At 42.6% G+C, this 21,702-nt stretch overlaps 1 protein-coding gene across 1 annotated transcript in view; it reads right to left on the bottom strand.

Annotated features, from left to right (window-relative positions):
* LOC135545392 (netrin receptor UNC5A-like) overlaps positions 1-16,546 on the bottom strand; it is a 517,562-nt gene extending 501,016 nt beyond the window's left edge. Inside the window, 1 exon segment of the mRNA XM_064972999.1 lies at positions 15,964-16,546. Within this exon segment, the coding sequence (XP_064829071.1) occupies positions 15,964-16,546 (583 nt within the window).
* Positions 16,547-21,702: the final 5,156 nt, after the last annotated feature.

Here is a 21,702-nt window from a genome sequence, read left to right as displayed (position 1 = left end):
CTCTGCCACACAACAACAATTAATACAACTGCTACGGCAGGTTGGCTATCGCTCTCCTATTGGGTTATCTCTCTGTCTCTCTCTGTCTCTCTCTGTCTCTCTGTCTCTCTGTCTCTCTCTATCTGTCTCTCTCTGTCTCTCTCTGTCTCTCTCTGTCTCTCTATCTCTCTCTCTCTGTCTCTCTCTGTCTCTATCTGTCTCTCTCTGTCTCTCTCTGTCTCTCTCTGTCTCTCTCTGTCTCTCTCTGTCTCTCTCTCTCTATCTCTCTGTCTCTCTCTGTCTCTCTCTCTCTGTCTCTCTCTGTCTCTCTCTGTCTCTCTCTGTCTCTCTATCTCTCTCTCTGTCTCTCTCTGTCTCTCTCTCTCTCTCTCTGTCTCTCTCAATTCAATTCAATTCAAGGGCCTTTATTGGCATGGGAAACATATGTTAACATTGCCAGAGCAAGTGAGGTAGATAATATATAAAAGTGAAATAAACAATAAAAATTAACAGTAAACATTACACATACAGACATTTCAAAACAATAATGACATTACAAATGCCATATTATATATATACAGTGTTGCAACGATGTACAAATGGTTAAGGGTACACAAATATGGGTTGTATTTACAATGGTGTTTGTTCTTCACTGGTTGCCCTTTTCTTGTGGCAACAGGTCACAAATCTTGCTGCAGTGATGTCACACTGTGGAATTTCACCCAGTAGATATAGGAGGTTATCAAAACTGGGTTTGTTTTCAAATTCTTTGTGGATCTGTGTAATCTGAGGGAAATATGTCTCTCTAATATGGTCATACATTGGGCAGGAGGTTAGGAAGTGCAGCTCAGTTTCCACCTCATTTTGTTGGTTAATGAGCACATAGCCTTTCTTCTCTTGAGAGCCATGTCTGCCTAGGGCGGCCTTTCTCAATAGCAAGGCTCTCTCTCTCTGTCTCTCCCTGTCTCTCTGTCTCTCTCTCCCTGTCTCTCTGTCTCTCTCTCCGTCTCTCTGTCTCTGTCTCTCTCTCTCTCTCTCTCTGTCTCTCTCCCTCTCTCTCTCCCTCTCTATCTCCCTCTCTCTATCTCTCTCTGTCTATCTCTCTCCCTCCCTCTCTCTCTCTCCCCTCCCTCTCTCTCTCTCTCTCTCTCTCTCTCTCTCTCTCTGTCTGTCTCTCTCTGTCTCTCTCTCTCCCCCTCTCTCTCTCTCTCCCCCCTCTCTCTCTCCTTTATCTCCATTATCTAATTGCAGGTAAAGGTCAATATAGTTAAGATAGAGGTCAGGTTGCAGCAGGTAAAGGTCAATATAGTTAAGATAGAAGACAGGATGCATGATGGGAGAATTGCTCACTAGGAGTATCTCTATCTCCTTCTGCTACTCTCCTTGCAGCACTGCATCCAAAAAGGAGACAGTTTGGGAAATAATTGCCTGTGTGTGTGTGTGTGTGTGTGTGTGTTTTGAGGCATTGTTGCACAAATCACTTTGAATCCATCTTCCACACAAAAATGACTTATTTGTCCAATCTACTATAGCGTGTTCCGTTCCATTCTGAAAAGGCCTGTGAATTCACACGCTGGCTGATTGAAATCATTGCCACTGGGGAAACCTACACCGTCAGAGGGAGGAAGGAGGAAGAGGGGTTGAAAAGCGACTGAATCGTTGACTCTCTGCAGGAAATGATCAAGGCAAATCTAAAGGTGAATGTGAGAGAGGAGAGTGTGAAGAGTATCATTCTGCAGGATGGAAGCGCTTCGGGAAGACTGTTCAGCTATTCCAGGATCTATTCACCGGTTGGTTAACAGGACTGCACTTTAAAAGGAATAAGGTGCTATTCCAGGATCTATTCACCGGTTGGTTGTTAAGGGAATCAAGATGAGGTCTTCACCTCCTCACTATATAGGGAAAGGGTGCTATCCTGGTCAACAGTTGTGTACTATATAGGGAATAGGGTGCCACCCTGGTCAACAGTTGTGTACTATATAGGGAATAGGGTGCTATCCTGGTCAACAGTAGTGCACTATATAGGGAATAGGGTGCCAATCTGGTCAACAGTTGTGTACTATATAGGGAATAGGGTGCCACCCTGGTCAACAGTTGTGTACTATATAGGGAATAGGGTGCTATCCTGGTCAACAGTAGTGCACTATATAGGGAATAGGGTGCCAATCTGGTCAACAGTTGTGTACTATATAGGGAATAGGGTGCCACCCTGGTCAACAATTGTGTACTATATAGGGAATAGGGTGCTATCCTGGTCAACAGTAGTGCACTATATAGGGAATAGGGTGCCAATCTGGTCAACAGTTGTGTACTATACAGGGGACAGGGTGCCATCCTGGTCAACAGTAGTGTACTATATAGGGAACAGGGTGCCATCCTGGTCAACAGTAGTGTACTATATAGGGAACAGGGTGCCATCCTGGTCAACAGTAGTGTACTATATAGGGAACAGGGTGCCATCCTGGTGTCAACAGTAGTCTACTATATAGGGAATAGGGTGCCACCCTGGTCAACAGTAGTGTACTATATAGGGAACAGGGTGCCATCCTGGTCAACAGTAGTGTACTATATAGGGAACAGGGTGCCATCCTGGTCAACAGTAGTGTACTATATAGGGAACAGGGTGCCATCCTGGTCAACAGTAGTCTACTATATAGGGAATAGGGTGCCACCCTGGTCAACAGTAGTGTACTATATAGGGAACAGGGTGCCATCCTGGTCAACAGTAGTGTACTATATAGGGAACAGGGTGCCACCCTGGTCAACAGTAGTGTACTATATAGGGAACAGGGTACCACCCTGGTCAACAGTAGTTTACTATATAGGGAATAGGGTGCCATTCTGGTCAACAGTAGTGCACTATATAGGGAATAGGGTGCCATCCTGGTCAACAGTTGTGTACTATATAGGGAATAGGGTGCCATCCTGGTCAACAGTTGTGTACTATATAGGGAATAGGGTGCCATTCTGGTCAACAGTAGTGCACTATATAGGGAATAGGGTGCCACCCTGGTCAGCAGTAGTGTACTATATAGGGAACAGGGTGCCACCCTGGTCAACAGTTGTGTACTATATAGGGAATAGGGTGCCATCCTGGTCAACAGTAGTGTACTATATAGGGAATAGGGTGCCACCCTGGTCAGCAGTAGTGTACTATATAAGGAACAGGGTACCACCCTGGTCAACAGTAGTGTACTATATAGGGAATAGGGTGCCATCCTGGTCAACAGTAGTGTACTATATAGGGAATAGGGTGCCATCCTGGTCAACAGTAGTGTACTATATAGGGAATAGGGTGCCACCCTGGTCAGCAGTAGTGTACTATATAGGGAATAAGGTGCTATCCTGGTCAACAGTAGTGTACTATATAGGGAATAGGGTGCCATTCTGGTCAACAGTAGTGTACTATATAGGGAATAGGGTGCCACCCTGGTCAACAGTAGTGTACTATGTAGGGAATAGGGTGCCACCCTGGTCAACAGTAGTGTACTATATAGGGAATAGGGTGCTATTTCAGACCCAGTTATCTCCTACTTTAATAAGAAGCACACTTGAATAAACCAAATGAAAAACATTAGAATTAAAGAATCAGAACATTGGCACAAAGCAAAAACACTGAGAATAATTGTTAGAAAGAAAAGTGTATCTGTCAGTGTTAGAAAAAGTACCCAACTGTAATACTTGAGTAAAAGTCTGAATCTATTTGATTTGAAATATACTTAATTATGCTGTTCATTGACTATAGCTCAGCATTCAACACCATAGTACCCTCCAAGCTCATCGTTAAGCTTGATTCTCTGTGCAATTGGGTCCTGGACTTCCTGATGGGCCGCCCCCAGGTGGTGAAGGTAGAAAACAACACCTCCACTTCGCTGATCCTCAACACTGGGGTGCGTGCTCAGCCCCCTCCTGTACTCCCTCTTCACCCATGACTGCGTGGCAATGCACACCTCCAACTAAAATCATCACGTTTGCAGACGACACAACAGTAGTGGGCCTGATTGCCAACTGATGAGAGCTGGGAGGAGCTGAGGGCCCTCGGAGTGTGGTGTCTGGAAAATAACCTCTCACTCAATGTCAACAAAACAAAGGAGATGATCGTGGACTTCAGGAAACAGCAGAGGGAGCACCCCCCTATCCACATCGAAGGGACAGCAGTTGAGAGGTGGAAAGTTTTAAGGTCTGTGGCGTACACATCACGGACAAACTGAAATGGTCCATCCACACAGACAGCGTGGTGAAGAAGGCGCAGCAGCGCCTCTTCAACCTCAGGAGGCTGAAGAAATGTAGCTTGTCACCTAAAACCCTCACAAATTTTTGCTGACGCACAATTAAGAGCATCCTGTCGGGCTGTATCACCGCCTAGTACGGCAACTGGCTCTCCAGAGGGTAGTGAGGTCTGCACAACGAATTATCAGGGTCAAACTAGCTGCCCTCCAGGACACCTACACCACCCGATGTCACAGGAAGGACAAAAACATCATCAAGGACAACAACCACCCGAGCCACTGCCTGTTCACCCCGCTATCATCCAGAAGGCGAGGTCAGTACAGGTGCATCAAAGCTGGGTCCGAGAGACATAAATACAGCTTCTATCTCAAGGCCATCAGACTGTTAAACAGCCATCACTAACACAGAGAGGCCGCTGCCCTATAGATGTAGATGTGAAATCATTGGCCACTTTAATAAATGGAACACTAGTCACTTTAATAGTGTTTAAACACCTTGCATTACTCATCTCATATGTATATACTGTATTCTATCCTATTCTACTGTATCTTAGTCTATGTATTACTCATCTCATATGTATATACTGTATTCTATACTATTCTACTGTATCTTAGTCTATGCATTACTCATCTCATATGTATATACTGTATTCTATTCTACTGTATCTTAGTTTATGCCGCTCTGACATTGCTCATCCATATATGTATATATTCTTAATTCCATTTCTTTACTTAGATGTGTATTATTAGGTATTTGTTGTGAAATTGATATGATTTGATAAGAAGTAAATGTAATTGCTAAAATATACTTAAGTATCAAAAGTAAAAGCATACATGATTTATAATAGCTTACATTAAGCAAACCAGACGGCACCATTTTCTTTTCTTTTGTAAATGTTAGGGATAGCCAGGGGCGCACTCCAACATTCAGACATAATTTAGAAACGAAGCATGTGTTTAGTGAGTCCGCCAGATCAGAGGCAGTAGGGATGACCAGGGATGTTCTCTGATTAGTGAGTCCTCCAGATCAGAGGCAGAAGGGATGACCAGGGATGTTCTCTGTTTAGTGAGTCCTCCAGATCAGAGGCAGTAGGGATGACCAGGGATGACTCTGTTTAGTGAGTCCTCCAGATCAGAGGCAGTAGGGATGACCAGGGATGTTCTCTGTTTAGTGAGTCCTCCAGATCAGAGGCAGTAGGGATGACCAGGGATGACTCTGTTTAGTGAGTCCTCCAGATCAGAGGCAGTAGGGATGACCAGGGATGTTCTCTGTTTAGTGAGTCCTCCAGATCAGAGGCAGTAGGGATAACCAGGGATGTTATCTGTTTAGTGAGTTCTCCAGATCAGAGGCAGTAGGGATGACCAGGGAGGTTCTCTTGATAAGTGCGTGAATTTTACCATTTTCATGTCCTGCTAAACATTCAAAATGTACTTTTGCTTGTCCGGGAAATGTATGAAGTAAAAAGTACATTATTTTCTTTTGGAATTTAGTAAGTAAGTAAAAGATGTCAAAAATCTAAATAGTAAAGTACAGATACTCTCAAAAACTACTTAAGTAGTATTTTAAAGTATTTTTTATTTAAGTACTTTACACCACTGGTATTCATTTTGTGTTGTTCTACCATGCCAAAGGGAAACTCTATGAAAATGAGACTCTTTGATATTTGTTAAATTAAAAATACTCTCTGATGCCCGGATCTCTGCAAGAGCTGAAAATGAATACTAAAATTACAAGAAGTGTGTATAATACAGTCGGCTAACTGCAACCTCTTACATCTATGGGGGCGCTATTTCATTTTTGGATGAAAAACGTTCCCGTTTTAAACAAGATATTTTGTCACAAAAAGATGCTCGACTATGCATATAATTGATACCATTTGAAAGAAAACACTCTGACGTGTCCAGAAATACCAAGATATTCTCTGTGCGTGCCCTAGAACGTGAGCTTCAGGCAAAACCAAGATGAGATGGCATCCAGGAAATGACAAGGATTTTTGAGGCTCTGTTTTCCATTGTCTCCTTATATGGCTGTGAATGCGAGAGGAGTAAGTCTGCCCATTCTGTCGTTTCCCCAAGGTGTCTGCAGCATTGTGACGTATTTGTAGGCAGATCATTGGAAGATTGACCATAAGAGACCACATTTACCAGGTGTCCGCCCGGTGTCCTGCGCCGAAATTGGTGCGCAAAAGTCACCTGCCAGTATTTTTCCATGCGATACAGAGAGGAAAGCAAGCTTCCACGAACTGCATATCAATGAAGAGATATGTGAAAAAACACCTTGAGGATTGATTCCAAACAACGTTTGCCATGTTTCGGTCGATATTATGTAGTTAATCCGGAAAAAGTTTTACGTTGTAGGTGACTGAATTTTCGGTTAGTTTCAGTAGCCAGACGCAATGTAGAAAACGGAACGATTTCTCCTACACACAGACGCTTTCAGGAAAAACTGCGCATTTGGTATGTAACTGAGAGTCTCCTCATTGAAAACATCAGAAGCTCTTCAAAGGTAAATGATTTTATTTATTTGGTTATCTGGTTTTTGTGAAAATGTTGCGTGCTAAATGCTACTCAAAATGCTATGCTAGCTTTGCATACTCTTACACAAATTAGTCAATTTCTATGGTTCAAAAGCATATTTTGAAAATCTGAGATGACAGTGTTGTTAAGAGAAGGCTAAGCTTGAGAGCAGACGCATTATTTTCATTTTATTTGCGATTTTCAGAAATCGTTAACGTTGCGTTATGCTAATGAGCCTGAGGCTTTAGTCACAAACCCGGATCCGGGATGGGGAGTTTCAAGAAGTTAAGGGCTCTATTTAAAGGTCTTAAGGACTCTATTTACTGGGCTTAAGGACTCTATTTAAAGGTCTTAAGGACTCTATTTACTGTTCTTAAGGACTCTATTTACTGGTCTTAAGGACTCTATTTACTGGTCTTAAGGACTCTATTTAAAGGTCTAAATGACTCTATTTACTGGTCTTAAGGACTCTATTTACTGGTCTTAAGGACTCTATTTACTGGTCTTAAGGACTCTATTTAAAGGTCTAAATGACTCTATTTACTGGTCTTAAGGACTCTATTTACTGGTCTTAAGGACTCTATTTACTGGTCTTAATAACCTCTTACATCTATAGGGGCGCTATTTCATTATTGGATAAAAACACGTGCCCGTTTTAAGCGCAATATTTTGTCACAAAAGGATGCTCAACTATGCATATAATTGACATCTTTGGAAAGAGAACACTCTGACGTTTCCAAAACTGCAAAGATATTGTCTGTGAGTGCCCCAGGACTGATGCTACAGGCGAAACCAAGATGAAACTTCAAACAGGAAATGAGCAGGATTTTTGAGGCTCTGTTTTTCATTGTCTCCTTATATGGCTGTGAATGCGCAAGGAATGAGCCTGCCCGATCTATCGTTTCCCCAAGGTGTCTGCAGCATTGTGACGTATTTGTAGGCATATCATTGGAAGATTGACCATAAGAGACTACATTTGCCAGGCTCTATTTACTGGTCTTAAAGGCTCTATTTACTGGTCTTAAGGACTCTATTTATTGGTCTTAAGGACTTTATTTACTGGTCTTAAGGGCTCTATTTATTGGTCTTAAGTCTTTATTTACTGGTCTTAAGGGCTCTATTTACTGGTCTTAAGGGCTCTATTTACTGGTCTTAAGGACTCTATTTACTGGTCTTAATCAGAGAGGTGTAGGTGGGGGGGGCTGTTATAATCAACCCCCTCTGAATCAGAGAGGTGGACTTTATTTACTGGTCTTAAGGACTCTATTTATTGGTCTTAAGTCTTTATTTACAGGGGGGGCTGTTATAACCAACCTCCTCTGAATCAGAGAGGTGCAGGGGGGGCTGTTATACTCAACCCCCTCTGAATCAGAGAGGTGCAGGGGGGGGGGCTGTTATAATCAACCCCCTCTGAATCAGAGAGGTGCAGGGGGGGCTGTTATAATCAACCCCCTCTGAATCATACACTACGATACAGTGAGCTAACAGCTTCTCTCAACAAACTCTCTAAAAGCACAACTTTGTATGTATGTCATGCCTTGCATGGTAGATGTAACAGTAGGATAGTCAGTCCAGTAATATCAGAGAAACAGAACCATACTTCCAACAAAGGAGTGGCCATAGGGCAGTTTCAGGTCAGATGCCAGATTTAACCTTTATTTAACTAGAGAAGTCCGATAAGAACAAATTCTTATTTACAATGACGGCCTACCAGATGGGCTGGTCCATCTCCAGCCCAGTGGGCCTGTCTAAATTGTTGTTGTTGTTTTTTTGTGTTGCAAAAGAATCCTTATTTGGTTAATAATGGAGGCCTCTGAGAAGGCCTCTGTTTCCAGTGCCTACCTGTCGAGAACAGGTAGCATATAAACACCAACTAAAATGCTGCATCATTAAAAGAGAAAGGAATGTTTATGCTAGATTCTAGAACCTGAAATGTTCCTATAATGGGGTCAGACTGTCATAATAGACTGTCATAATGCTGTCATGGTTACCACAGCTATTCCGTTCTAAGAATACAGTGGCTATTCTAAGACGAATCACAATAACGTGTCGAACAATCTTACTTTACCAGGAAGAATTGGTACCTAGAAAACACACTGTAACAAATAAAAGATGTTTATTTGTCTGTAATAACAGAAGGATAATAATATTTCACAGTATATTATAATGGATGAAACGTCAACAAGTAAGTGGTCTACCTGGGCTCACTAAGTGGGAAATAATCAATGGAACATTGTGAAAAGAACCCTCAAGCTTCACTCCCTAGAAAGCAGCTCATCTGCCTGGAGTATACAGGCTTCACAGAGGTCTCTAACAACCACCATTTTCAGAAAGTCAGAAAACAAACCCGGGTGAAAGTTTTCGTCGGTGATTGCAGTTCCACGCAACAAATCAGTGGTGCACAGCAAATGAGCTACGACCAAAACATCCAAAAGTGCTTTTGTATTTTGTATTTTCATATTTCCCTCCAGATTTTGGCAAGATGCTAACCTAGCTAACCCACGTTAAGCCTGTTAAGTTTCTCTGCTCATCTCCAATATCTCTGTGGTTCCTCTGGGTCTAAGCGTTGTGAGATTATACATCTTATTGAGTCGGCTAGCCCGAGGATACTTGTTAGCGAGCAGCGAGCTAGCATGGACCGCAGCCAGATGACGTGCTTGGGGAATCAGAGAAAGCATCTGGGTCTTACAACCACACATGAACGCCAACTGCAGCGTTACACCACAGATATATAGGAGGCAAAGAACTTACGATATTCTGCTAACTAAACTCACACAAGCTTATGTACATAGCGTGCGTGAGTGTGTGTTTTGTGTGTGAGTCGTGTTAAGTGAAAGTGATAAACAGCGACGGGCATCGTATCGCTCAGCTTCTCCTCTCCTCTGACTCTCTTCAGTTCCAACAGTCACCATCACAGGGGGAATCATTTCTCTCTCTAACTGTCAAACTGTTAATTTACCCAAAGCCTAGTGCTATTTATTAAACACACGCACGGACGCGCGCGCGCACGCACGCAAGCACACACACACACACACAAACCACTTAATGCTATGTATCACCATCTCCCCGGCCACAGTGAAGCTACATGTAGTTGATTGGTTGTCCTGGAGACAATCAATCAAGATTGATCCCGTTGGCCTGGAGACAACCAATCAAGATGGATCCCTTTGGCTTGGAGACAACCAATCAAGATGGATCCCTTTGGCCTGGAGACAACCAATCAAGATGGATCCCTTTGGGCTGGAGACAACCAATCAAGATGGATCCCTTTGGCCTGGTGACAACCAATCAAGATGGATCCATCTAACAGGAAGTTAACCCAATTCAAATGTTTTGTTGTCTGAGTGAGGTTGTTATAAATTAAGAGGACTCTATGTCTATAGAAAGATGAGAGATGTTGAGGATTATAATAAATACAGTTTTGATGTCATACAAGCAAGCCAACCACCTGTGAGTCCAAATGTACACTTCACATTTCCAAATCATAAAACTCATGTCATTATACAATGTCAGCCTATGTTTGTTTAATGTGATAGAAATTAAGGCTGCGCTACCTGAATGCACTCAGAACTCCCTTCTATGTCCACAGACATTACAATGTGTTTCTCTGAATTGCTTTGTGAAAACCTAACACTGTAAGATCATGATTTTTATAACTTAGCTAGTTATGTTTACAAAAGAACAAGCTTTTCAAATCATGCACACCTGACCCAGATTGTGATTTATAATGGACCTTTTGGATTGCATAAAACAACAACAGCCTCGGAGAGGATGGTTGCCGTTTTACGGACTCCTAATCAACTGTGCTATTTTGTGTGTTTCTTCGCATTTAAAAAACAAACAAATGTTCTATATAATGTTTCTGCTACCGTGTCTTATGAACAAAAATTGCTTCTGTGTCACGACTTCCGCCGAAGTTGGCTCCCCTGCCTGTTCGGGCGGTGCTCGGCGGTCGTCGTCACTGTCCTACTAGCCACTACCGATCCCTTTTTCGTTTGTCTGTTGGTTTTGTCTTATTAGTTTCACCTGTGTGTATTGGTTTAATTAGCTTCCCTATATGTAGTAGGTTGTCCCGCCCTTGTTTTGTGCGGGATTGTTTTTTGTTACTCTGTTGGTTGTGGTTTCATGTTTGTATTCTCCGGACTGTTTGGTCCTGTGTTTGGGCTTGTCTGTTTTATGCGCCCTGTATGTTGGCGTGACCGTTTTTTGCCGGAGAATAAATTACGATTTACCGAACCCTGGTCTCTGTGCCTGATTCCAACCCACCACTCCTTGTAGGCTGTTACATTCTGGACATCAGAACAGCGATTGATTCCAACCCACCACTCCTCGTAGGCTGTTACATTCTGGACATCAGAACAGCGATTGATTCCAACCCACCACTCCTCGTAGGCTGTTACATTCTGGACATCAAAACAGCGATTGATTCCAACCCACCACTCCTCGTAGGCTGTTACATTCTGGACATCAAAACAGCGATTGATTCCAACCCACCACTCCTAGTAGGCTGTGACATTCTGGACATCAGAACTGGACAAATATGTTTACTTTAATGAGTCCGACAAGGATATACTGCTTCCCAGAGACCAGGCCCAAACCCCTGTCATTCGCGTGAAAAAAAAGATGGAAATACAGGGGGCGGAGATCGGGGTGCCTCGTGAATATTCATCGGCGAGTGGATAACCCGCCTCTACCATCCGTTCTATTGGCCGACGAGTAATCAATGTAAAATAAACAGGATGAGCTCCGTTCGAGATCCTACCAACGGGACATTATTAAATTATAAAATATCTTATGTTTCACCGAGTCGACGACGACACGTTGGCTGGGTATCCATGAATCGGCAGGACAGAACAGCTACCTCTGGTAAAACGAGGGGTGGAGGTGTGTGTCTATTTGTCAAAAACAGCTGATTTCTAATACTTTAAGGAGGTCTTGAGGTATTGTTCGCCTGAAGTAGAGTACCTCATGATAAACTGTAGACCACACTATCTACCAAGAGAGTTTTCATATATATTCTTCGTAGCTGTCTATATACCACCACAGACCGATGCTGGCACTAAGACCACACTCAACCAGCTGTATAAGGCCATAAGCAAACAAGAAAATGCTCATACAGAAGCAGCGCTCCTAGTGGCCGGGGACTTTAATGCAGGCAAACTTAAATCAGTTTTACCATATTTTTACCAGCATGTCACATGTGCAACCAGAGGAAAACAACCTCTAGACCACCTTTACATCACACACAGAGATGCATACAAAGCTCTCCCTTGCCCTCCATTTGGCAAATCTGACATTATTCTATCCTCCTGATTCCTGCTTACAAGCAAAAACTAAAGCAGGAAGCACCAGTGACTCGCTCAATACGGAAGTGGTCAGATGACCCAGATGCTACGCTACAGGACTGTTTTGCTATGACAGACTGGAATATGTTCTGGGATTCATCCAATGGCATTGAGGAGTACACCACCTCAGTCACTGACTTCATCAATAAGTGCATCGATGACATTGTCCCCACAGTGACCGTACGTACATATCCCAACCAGAAGCCATGGATTACATGCAACAACCACACAGAGCTAAAGGTTAGAGCTGCCGCTTTTCAAGGAGCGGGACACTAATCCAGACGCTTATAAGAAATTCCACTATGCCCTCAGACGAACCATCAAACAGGCAAAAGCGTCAATACAGGACTAAGATCGAATCACACTACACCGACTCTGACACTCGTCGGACTACAAAGGGAAACCCCTGGGAAAAAATAAGTTGAAGACTCTTCTTTGAGTCTTAAAAGTGCATTGAAATTGTGCAGACTTTGGAGAGGTGTGTGTGGCCACTTGGGAACACCACTTTCCACTTGGAAACACCAGTTAGTCACTCAAACCTTTGTCATTTCTTGGTATTATGTTTCACCCCACATATTGAATGGTCATGTTATTGAACGTGTGAGTATTTTCAGATTTTGTTATCAACAAATGCGGCGAAAAGTACAGTAAGTGTAAAATTCACAAAAAAATCAACAGTGTAATGTCAGTTTTGTGTCAGATGAACTGTTGTGTCCTCACCTTTTGGTCTAATATTTTCCCCATTATCTCCAAACTGTTCCCTTTCAATTGCTCCAAAGGTTATGCATATGCTTCTCATAGTTATTCTCGAAGAAACATTTCAATGTAGCCATGTCTGTATAGGCCAATTCCCACCAGTGTAAAGGGTTAAAGCACTTGTCACACTGCGAAGGCATCCATCTGCACAATGTTGGCTTCAATCAATAGAGTAATGGCTTGCAATGAGAAGGAGTGAGGAACATTACTCTCTCTCTCTCTCTCTCTCTCTCTTTCTATGTATATCTCTACCCCCCTCTCTCTCTGTGTATATCTCTATCCCTCTCTCTCTCTCTCTCTCTCTCTCTCTATCTCTCTCTCTCTCCCTCTCTCTCTCTCTCTCTCTCTCTCTCTCTCTCTCTCTCTCTCTCTCTCTCCCTCTCTCTGTATCTCTCTCTCTGTATCTCTCTCCCTCTCTCTCTCTCCCTCTCTGTATCTCTCTCTCCCCCACTCTCTCTTTCTGTTTCTCTCTCTCCCCCTCTCTCTCTTTCTATGTATCTCTCTACCCCCCTCTCTCTCTGTTGCTCTCTATTTCTCTCTCTTCTCTCCCCCTTCTTTATCTGTCTCTGTATCTCTCTCTACCCCCCCTATCTCTGTTGCTCTCTATTTCTCTCTCTTCTCTCCCCCTTCTTTCTCTGTCTCTGTATCTCTCTCTACCCCCCCTCTCTCTCTCTGTTGCTCTCTCTTTCTCTCTCACTCTCTCTCATTTCAATTCAATTCAAGGGGTTTTATTGGGATGGGAAACGTATGTTTACATTGCAAAAAGCAAGTGAAGTAGATAATAAACAAAAGTGAAATAAACAATACAAATGAACAATAAACATTACACTCACACATTTCCAAAAGAATAAAGACATTACAAATGTCATATTATGTCTATATACGTGTTGTAATGAAGTGCAAATAGTTAAAGTACACAAGGGAAAATAAAAATAAATAAATATGGGTTGTATTTACAGTAGTGTTTGTTCATCACTGGTTGCCCTTTTCTTGTGGCAACAGGTCACAAATCTTGCTGCTGTGATGTAACACTGGTATTTCACCCAGTAGATATGGGAGTTTATCAGAATTGGGTTAGTTTTTGAATTCTTTGTGGATCTATGTAATCTGAGGGAAATATGTCTCTCTAATATGGTCATACATTGGACAGGAGGTTAGGAAGTGCAGCTCAGTTTCCACCTCATTTTGTGGGCTGTTTGCACATAGCCTGTCTTCTCTTGAGAGCCAGGTCTGCCTATGGTGGCCTTTCTCAATAGCAAGGCTATGCTCACTAAGTCTGTACATAGTCAAAGCTTTCCTTAAGTTTGGGTCAGTCACAGTGGTAAGGTATTCTGCCACTGAGTACTCTCTGTTTAGGGCCAAATAGCATTCTAGTATGGGTCAGTTTTTTTGTTAAATCTTTCCAATGTGTCAAGTAATTATATTTTTGTTTTCTCATATTTTGGTTGAGTCTAATTGTGTCGCTGTCCTGTGGCTCTGTGTTTGTGTTTGTGAACAAAGCCCCAGGACCAGCTTGCTTAGGGGACTTTTCACCACGTGTATTTCTCTGTAGGTGATGGCTTTGTTATGGAAGGTTTGGGAATTGCTCCCTTTTAGGTGGTTGTAGAATTTAATGGCTCTTTTCTGGATTTTGATAATAGCGGGTATTTGCATAATTCTGCTCTGCATGCATTATTTGGTGTTCTACGTTGTACACAGAGGACATTTTTGCAGAATTCTGCGTGCAGAGTCTCAATTTGGTGTTTGTCCCATTTTGAGAAGTCTTGGTTGGTGAGCGGACCCCAGACCTCACAACCATAAAGGGCAATGGGCTCTATGACTGATTCAAGTATTTTTATAGAGATACTAATTGGTATGTCAAATTTAATGTTCCTTTTGATGGTACAGAATGCCCTTCTTGCATTGTCTCTCGTTCACAGCTTTGTGGAATTTACATGTGGCGCTGATATTTAGGCCAAGGTATGTATCGTTTTTTGTGTGCTCTTGGGCAACGGTGTCTAGATGGAATTTGTATTTGTGGTCCTGGTGACTGGACCTTTTTTGGAACACCATTATATTGGTCTTACTGAGATTTACTGTCAGGGCCCAGGTCTGACAGAATATGTGCAGAAGATCTAGGTGCTGCTGTAGACCCTCCTTGGTTGGTGACAGAAGCACCAGATCATGAGAAAACAGCAGACATTTGACTTCAGATTCTAGTAGGGTGAGGCTGGGTGCTGCAGACTTTTCTAGTGCCCGCGCCAATTCACTGATATATATGTTGAGGAGGGTGGGGCTTAAGCTGCATCCCTGTCTCACCCCACGGCCCTGTGGGAAGAAATGTGTGTGTGTTTTTTGCCTATTTTAACTGCACACTTGTTGTTTGTGTACATGGCTTTCATAATGTCGTATGTTCTTTCTCCCAACACCACTTTCCATCCATTTGTATAGCAGATCCTGTATAGCAGACCCCTCAAATTGAGTCGAAGGCTTTTTAGAAATCAACAAAGCATGAAAACACTTTGTATTGGTTTGTTTCTTAGTCAATTAGGGTGTGCAGTGTGAATACATGGGTTCACAGTGTGTTAGGTAGGGTTAGGTAGTGTTCACAGTGTGTTAGGTAGGGTGTGCAGGGTGAATACGTGGTCTGTCGTAGGATAATTTGGTAAAAAGCCAACTTGACATTTGCTCGGTACATTGTATTGGGGGAAGATACCAGAGCTGATGATGATGTTAAAGAGTTTTAGTTTAGCCAATTGGAATTTGTTGTCTGCATATTTTAAAATTTCATTGAGGATACCATCAACACTACAGGCCTTTTTGGGTTGGAAGGTTTTTATTTTGTCCTGTAGCTCATTCAGGGTAATTGGAGAACCAGTGGGTTCTGGTAGTCTTTAATAGTTCATTCTAATATTTGTACTTGATCTCTCTCTCTCTCTCTGACTGTCTGTCTATCTATCTTTCTCTCACTCCCCCTCTCTCTCTCCCTCCCCCTCCATCCTCTCCCTCCCCCTATCGCTCTCTCTGTACCCAGAAACAGCAGTACCTCCCTGGGAGAGAGGCAGCAGGGAGTCACCCTGGCCTGGTTCATCTATCTAGCAGCATGATTGGTATTGACAGGCCTGGGACTGACAGAACCTTTGTATTGGCACTATCACCCAAGATGAATGTCATCTTCCCTATAGACTGTTGTCTTTTCTCTGTCCTGTAGAGGCAGGTCCTCTTCCCTGTAGACTGTTGTCTTTTCTCTGTCATGTAGAGGAATGTCCTCTTCCCTATAGACTGTTGTCTTTTCTCTGTCATGTAGAGGAAGGTCCTCTTCCCTATAGACTGTTGTCTTTTCTCTGTCCTGTAGAGGAAGGTCCTCTTCCCTATAGACTGTTGTCTTTTCTCTGTCGTGTAGAGGAATGTCCTCTTCCCTATAGACTGTTGTCTTTTCTCTGTCCTGTAGAGGAAGGTCCTCTTCCCTATAGACTGTTGTCTTTTCTCTCTGTCGTGTAGAGGAATGTCCTCTTCCCTATAGACTGTTGTCTTTTCTCTGTCCTGTAGGAAGGTCCTCTTCCCTAAGTTCCTCTTCCTCTTCCCTAGACTGTTGTCTTTTCTCTGTCGTCCTCTTCCCTGTAGACTGTTGTCTTTTCTCTGTCGTGTAGGGAATGTCCTCTTCCCTATAGACTGTTGTCTTTTCTCTGTCGTGTAGAGGAATGTCCTCTTCCCTATAGACTGTTGTCTTTTCTCTGTCATGTAGAGGAAGGTCCTTTCCCTATAGACTCTTCCCTATAGACTGTTGTCTTTTCTCTGTCGTGTAGAGGAATGTCCTCTTCCCTATAGACTGTTGTCTTTTCTCTGTCCTGTAGAGGAATGTCCTCTTCCCTATAGACTGTTGTCTTTTCTCTGTCCTGTAGAGGAATGTCCTCTTCCCTATAGACTGTTGTATTTTCTCTGTCGTGTAGAGGAATGTCCTCTTCCCTATAGACTGTTGTCTTTTCTCTGTCCTGTAGAGGAAGGTCCTCTTCCCTATAGACTGTTGTCTTTTCTCTGTCGTGTAGAGGAATGTCCTCTTCCCTATAGACTGTTGTCTTTTCTCTGTCCTGTAGAGGAAGGTCCTCTTCCCTGTAGACTGTTGTCTTTTCTCTGTCGTGTAGAGGAATGTCCTCTTCCCTATAGACTGTTGTCTTTTCTCTGTCATGTAGAGGAAGGTCCTCTTCCCTATAGACTGTTGTCTTTTCTCTGTCGTGTAGAGGAATGTCCTCTTCCCTATAGACTGTTGTCTTTTCTCTGTCCTGTAGAGGAAGGTCCTCTTCCCTGTAGACTGTTGTCTTTTCTCTGTCGTGTAGAGGAATGTCCTCTTCCCTGTAGACTGTTGTCTTTTCTCTGTCGTGTAGAGGAATGTCCTCTTCCCTATAGACTGTTGTCTTTTCTCTGTCATGTCCTCTTCCCTATAGACTGTTGTCTTTTCTCTGTCGTGTAGAGGAATGTCCTCTTCCCTATAGACTGTTGTCTTTTCTCTGTCGTGTAGAGGAATGTCCTCTTCCCTATAGACTGTTGTCTTTTCTCTGTCCTGTAGAGGAATGTCCTCTTCCCTATAGACTGTTGTCTTTTCTCTGTCGTGTAGAGGAATGTCCTCTTCCCTATAGACTGTTGTCTTTTCTCTGTCGTGTAGAGGAATGTCCTCTTCCCTATAGACTGTTGTCTTTTCTCTGTCATGTAGAGGAAGGTCCTCTTCCCTATAGACTGTTGTCTTTTCTCTGTCGTGTAGAGGAATGTCCTCTTCCCTATAGACTGTTGTCTTTTCTCTGTCCTGTAGAGGAATGTCCTCTTCCCTATAGACTGTTGTCTTTTCTCTGTCGTGTAGAGGAATGTCCTCTTCCCTATAGACTGTTGTCTTTTCTCTGTCCTGTAGAGGAAGGTCCTCTTCCCTATAGACTGTTGTCTTTTCTCTGTCATGTAGAGGAATGTCCTCTTCCCTATAGACTGTTGTCTTTTCTCTGTCCTGTAGAGGAAGGTCCTCTTCCCTATAGACTGTTGTCTTTTCTCTGTCGTGTAGAGGAATGTCCTCTTCCCTATAGACTGTTGTCTTTTCTCTGTCGTGTAGAGGAATGTCCTCTTCCCTATAGACTGTTGTCTTTTCTCTGTCCTGTAGAGGAATGTCCTCTTCCCTATAGACTGTTGTCTTTTCTCTGTCGTGTAGAGGAATGTCCTCTTCCCTATAGACTGTTGTCTTTTCTCTGTCCTGTAGAGGAAGGTCCTCTTCCCTATAGACTGTTGTCTTTTCTCTGTCGTGTATGTCCTCTTGTAGATTATTGCTGTCAAATAAAACCTAAAAACGCCAAGCTGGTTAATTTTGTCTCCATCTCAGGTGGTATCGTTAAATTAACACCCCCAGTGAACCAAGCTGTGCTCTGTTTAAATAAACCACCAGTTATGTGATGAAATGCAGAGAGGGACAAAAAATAAATTTGTCTTTGGAATGAAATGCCGTATGTGACAGTGCTGTGAGCACATTGCTAGATGGGAAAACATGTAGTGAGTCCACACTATGACAGATCTGATAATGGATCCACACTATGACATCTGATAATGGATCCACACTATATTAGATGTGATAATGGATCCACACTATGACAGATGTGATAATGGATACACACTATGACAGATGTGATAATGGATCCACACTATGACAGAAGTGATAATGGATCCACACTATGACAGATGTGATAATGGATCCACACTATATTAGATGTGATAATGGATCCACACTATATTAGATGTGATAATGGATCCGCACTATGACAGATGTGATAATGGATCCACAGTGTATTAGATGTGATAATGAATCCACACTATATTAGATGTGATAATGGATCCACACTATGACAGATGTGATAATGGATCCACAGTGTATTAGATGTGATAATGGATCCACAATATGACAGATGTGATAATGGATCCACACTATGACAGATGTGATCATGGATCCACACTATGACAGATGTGATAATGGATCCACACTATGACAGATGTGATAATGGACCCACACTATATTAGATGTGATAATGGATCCACACTATGACAGATGTGATAATGGATCCACACTATGACAGATGTGATAATGGATCCACACTATGACAGATGTGATAAAGGATACACACTATGACAGATGTGATAATGGACCCACACTATATTAGATGTGATAATGGATCCACACTATGACATATGTGATAATGGATCCACACTATGACAGATGTGATAATGGATCCACACTATGACAGATGTGATAATGGATACACACTATATTAGATGTAATAATGGATCCACACTATATTAGATGTGATAATGGATCCAATCCACACTATGATATATGTGATAATGGTTCCACACTATGACATATGTGATAATGGATCCACAGTGTATTAGATGTGATAATGGATCCACAATATGACAGATGTGATAATGGATCCACACTATGACAGATGTGATCATGGATCCACACTATGACAGATGTGATAATGGATCCACACTATGACAGATGTGATAATGGACCCACACTATATTAGATGTGATAATGGATCCACACTATGACAGATGTGATAATGGATCCACACTATGACAGATGTGATAATGGATCCACACTATGACAGATGTGATAATGGATCCACACTATGACAGATGTGATAATGGACCCACACTATATTAGATGTGATAATGGATCCACACTATGACAGATGTGATAATGGATCCACACTATGGCAGATGTGATAATGGATCCACACTATGACAGATGTGATAATGGATACACACTATATTAGATGTAATAATGGATCCACACTATATTAGATGTGATAATGGATCCACACTATGATATATGTGATAATGGTTCCACACTATGACATATGTGATAATGGATACACAGTGTATTAGATGTGATAATGGATCCACACTATGACAGATGTGATAATGGACCCACACTATATTAGATGTGATAATGGATCCACACTATGACAGATGTGATAATGGATCCACACTATGGCAGATGTGATAATGGATCCACACTATGACAGATGTGATAATGGATACACACTATATTAGATGTAATAATGGATCCACACTATATTAGATGTGATAATGGATCCACACTATGATATATGTGATAATGGTTCCACACTATGACATATGTGATAATGGATCCACAGTGTATTATATGTGATAATGGATCCACACTATGACATATGTGATAATGGATCCACACTATATTAGATGTGATAATGGATCTGCACTATATTAGATGTGATAATGGATCCACAATATGACTGATGTGATAATGGATCCACACTACGACAGATGTGATAATGGATCCACACTATATTAGATGTGATAATGGATCCACACTATATTAGATGTGATAATGGATCCACACTATATTAGATGTGATAATGGATCCACACTACGACGTATGTGATAATGGAGCCACACTATGACAGATGTGATAATGGATCCACACTATATTAGATGTGCTAATGGATACACACTATATTAGATGTGATAATGGATCCACACTACGACGTATGTGATAATGTATCCACGCTATATTAGATGTGATAATGGATCCACACTACGACAGATGTGATAATGGATCCACACTATATTAGATGTGATAATGGATATGTAGAGACAGTAGAGATATGTAGCTAGCCGACTAATTTGCTAGTAGTTTGTGTCCCAAAATGGTCTAAAGTAGTGCACTATATAGGGAATAGGGCCCTGGTCTAAAGTAGTGCACTACATAGGGAACAGGGTGGTCTCTGGGGACACTGTTACTCTGGTTAGCCCTGGTCTAAAGTAGTGCACTACATAGGGAATAGGGCCCTGGTCTAAAGTAGTGCACTACATAGGGAACAGGGTCCTGGTCTAAAGTAGTGCACTACATAGGGAACAGGGTCCTGGTCTAAAGTAGTGTACTACATAGGGAACAGGGCCCTGGTCTAAAGTAGTGCACTACATAGGGAACAGGGTCCTGGTCTAAAGTAGTGCACTACATAGGGAACAGGGTCCTGGTCTATAGTAGTGCACTACATAGGGAACAGGGTCCTGGTCTAAAGTAGTGCACTACATAGGGAACAGGGTCCTGGTCTAAAGTAGTGTACTAAATAGGGAACAGGGTCCTGGTCTAAATTAGTGCACTACATAGGGAACAGGGTACTGGTCTAAAGTAGTGCACTACATAGGGAACAGGGCCCTGGTCTAAAGTAGTGCACTACATAGGGAACAGGGTCCTGGTCTAAAGTAGTGCACTACATAGGGAACAGGGTCCTGGTCTAAAGTAGTGCACTACATAGGGAACAGGGTCCTGGTCTAAAGTAGTGCACTACATAGGGAACAGGGTCCTGGTCTAAAGTAGTGCACTACATAGGGAACAGGGCCCTGGTCTAAAGTAGTGCACTACATAGGGAACAGGGCCCTGGTCTATAGTAGTGTACTACATAGGGAACAGGGCCCTGGTCTAAAGTAGTGCACTACATAGGGAACAGGGTCCTGGTCTAAAGTAGTGCACTACATAGGGAACAGGGTCCTGGTCTAAAGTAGTGTACTACATAGGGAACAGGGTCCTGGTTTTAAAGTAGTGCACTACATAGGGAACAGGGTCCTGGTCTAAAGTAGTGCACTACATAGGGAACAGGGTCCTGGTCTAAAGTAGTGTACTAAATAGGGAACAGGGTCCTGGTCTAAAGTAGTGCACTACATAGGGAACAGGGTACTGGTCTAAAGTAGTGCACTACATAGGGAACAGGGCCCTGGTCTAAAGTAGTGCACTACATAGGGAACAGGGTCCTGGTCTAAAGTAGTGCACTACATAGGGAACAGGGTCCTGGTCTAAAGTAGTGCACTACATAGGGTGGTCT

Source organism: Oncorhynchus masou, chromosome 9 (genome assembly GCF_036934945.1).
Source record: "Oncorhynchus masou masou isolate Uvic2021 chromosome 9, UVic_Omas_1.1, whole genome shotgun sequence".
NCBI classification, from domain to species: domain Eukaryota; kingdom Metazoa; phylum Chordata; class Actinopteri; order Salmoniformes; family Salmonidae; genus Oncorhynchus; species Oncorhynchus masou.
Note: the sequence above shows the minus strand (reverse complement) of the source record. Positions and strands in the feature narration are given on the sequence as shown.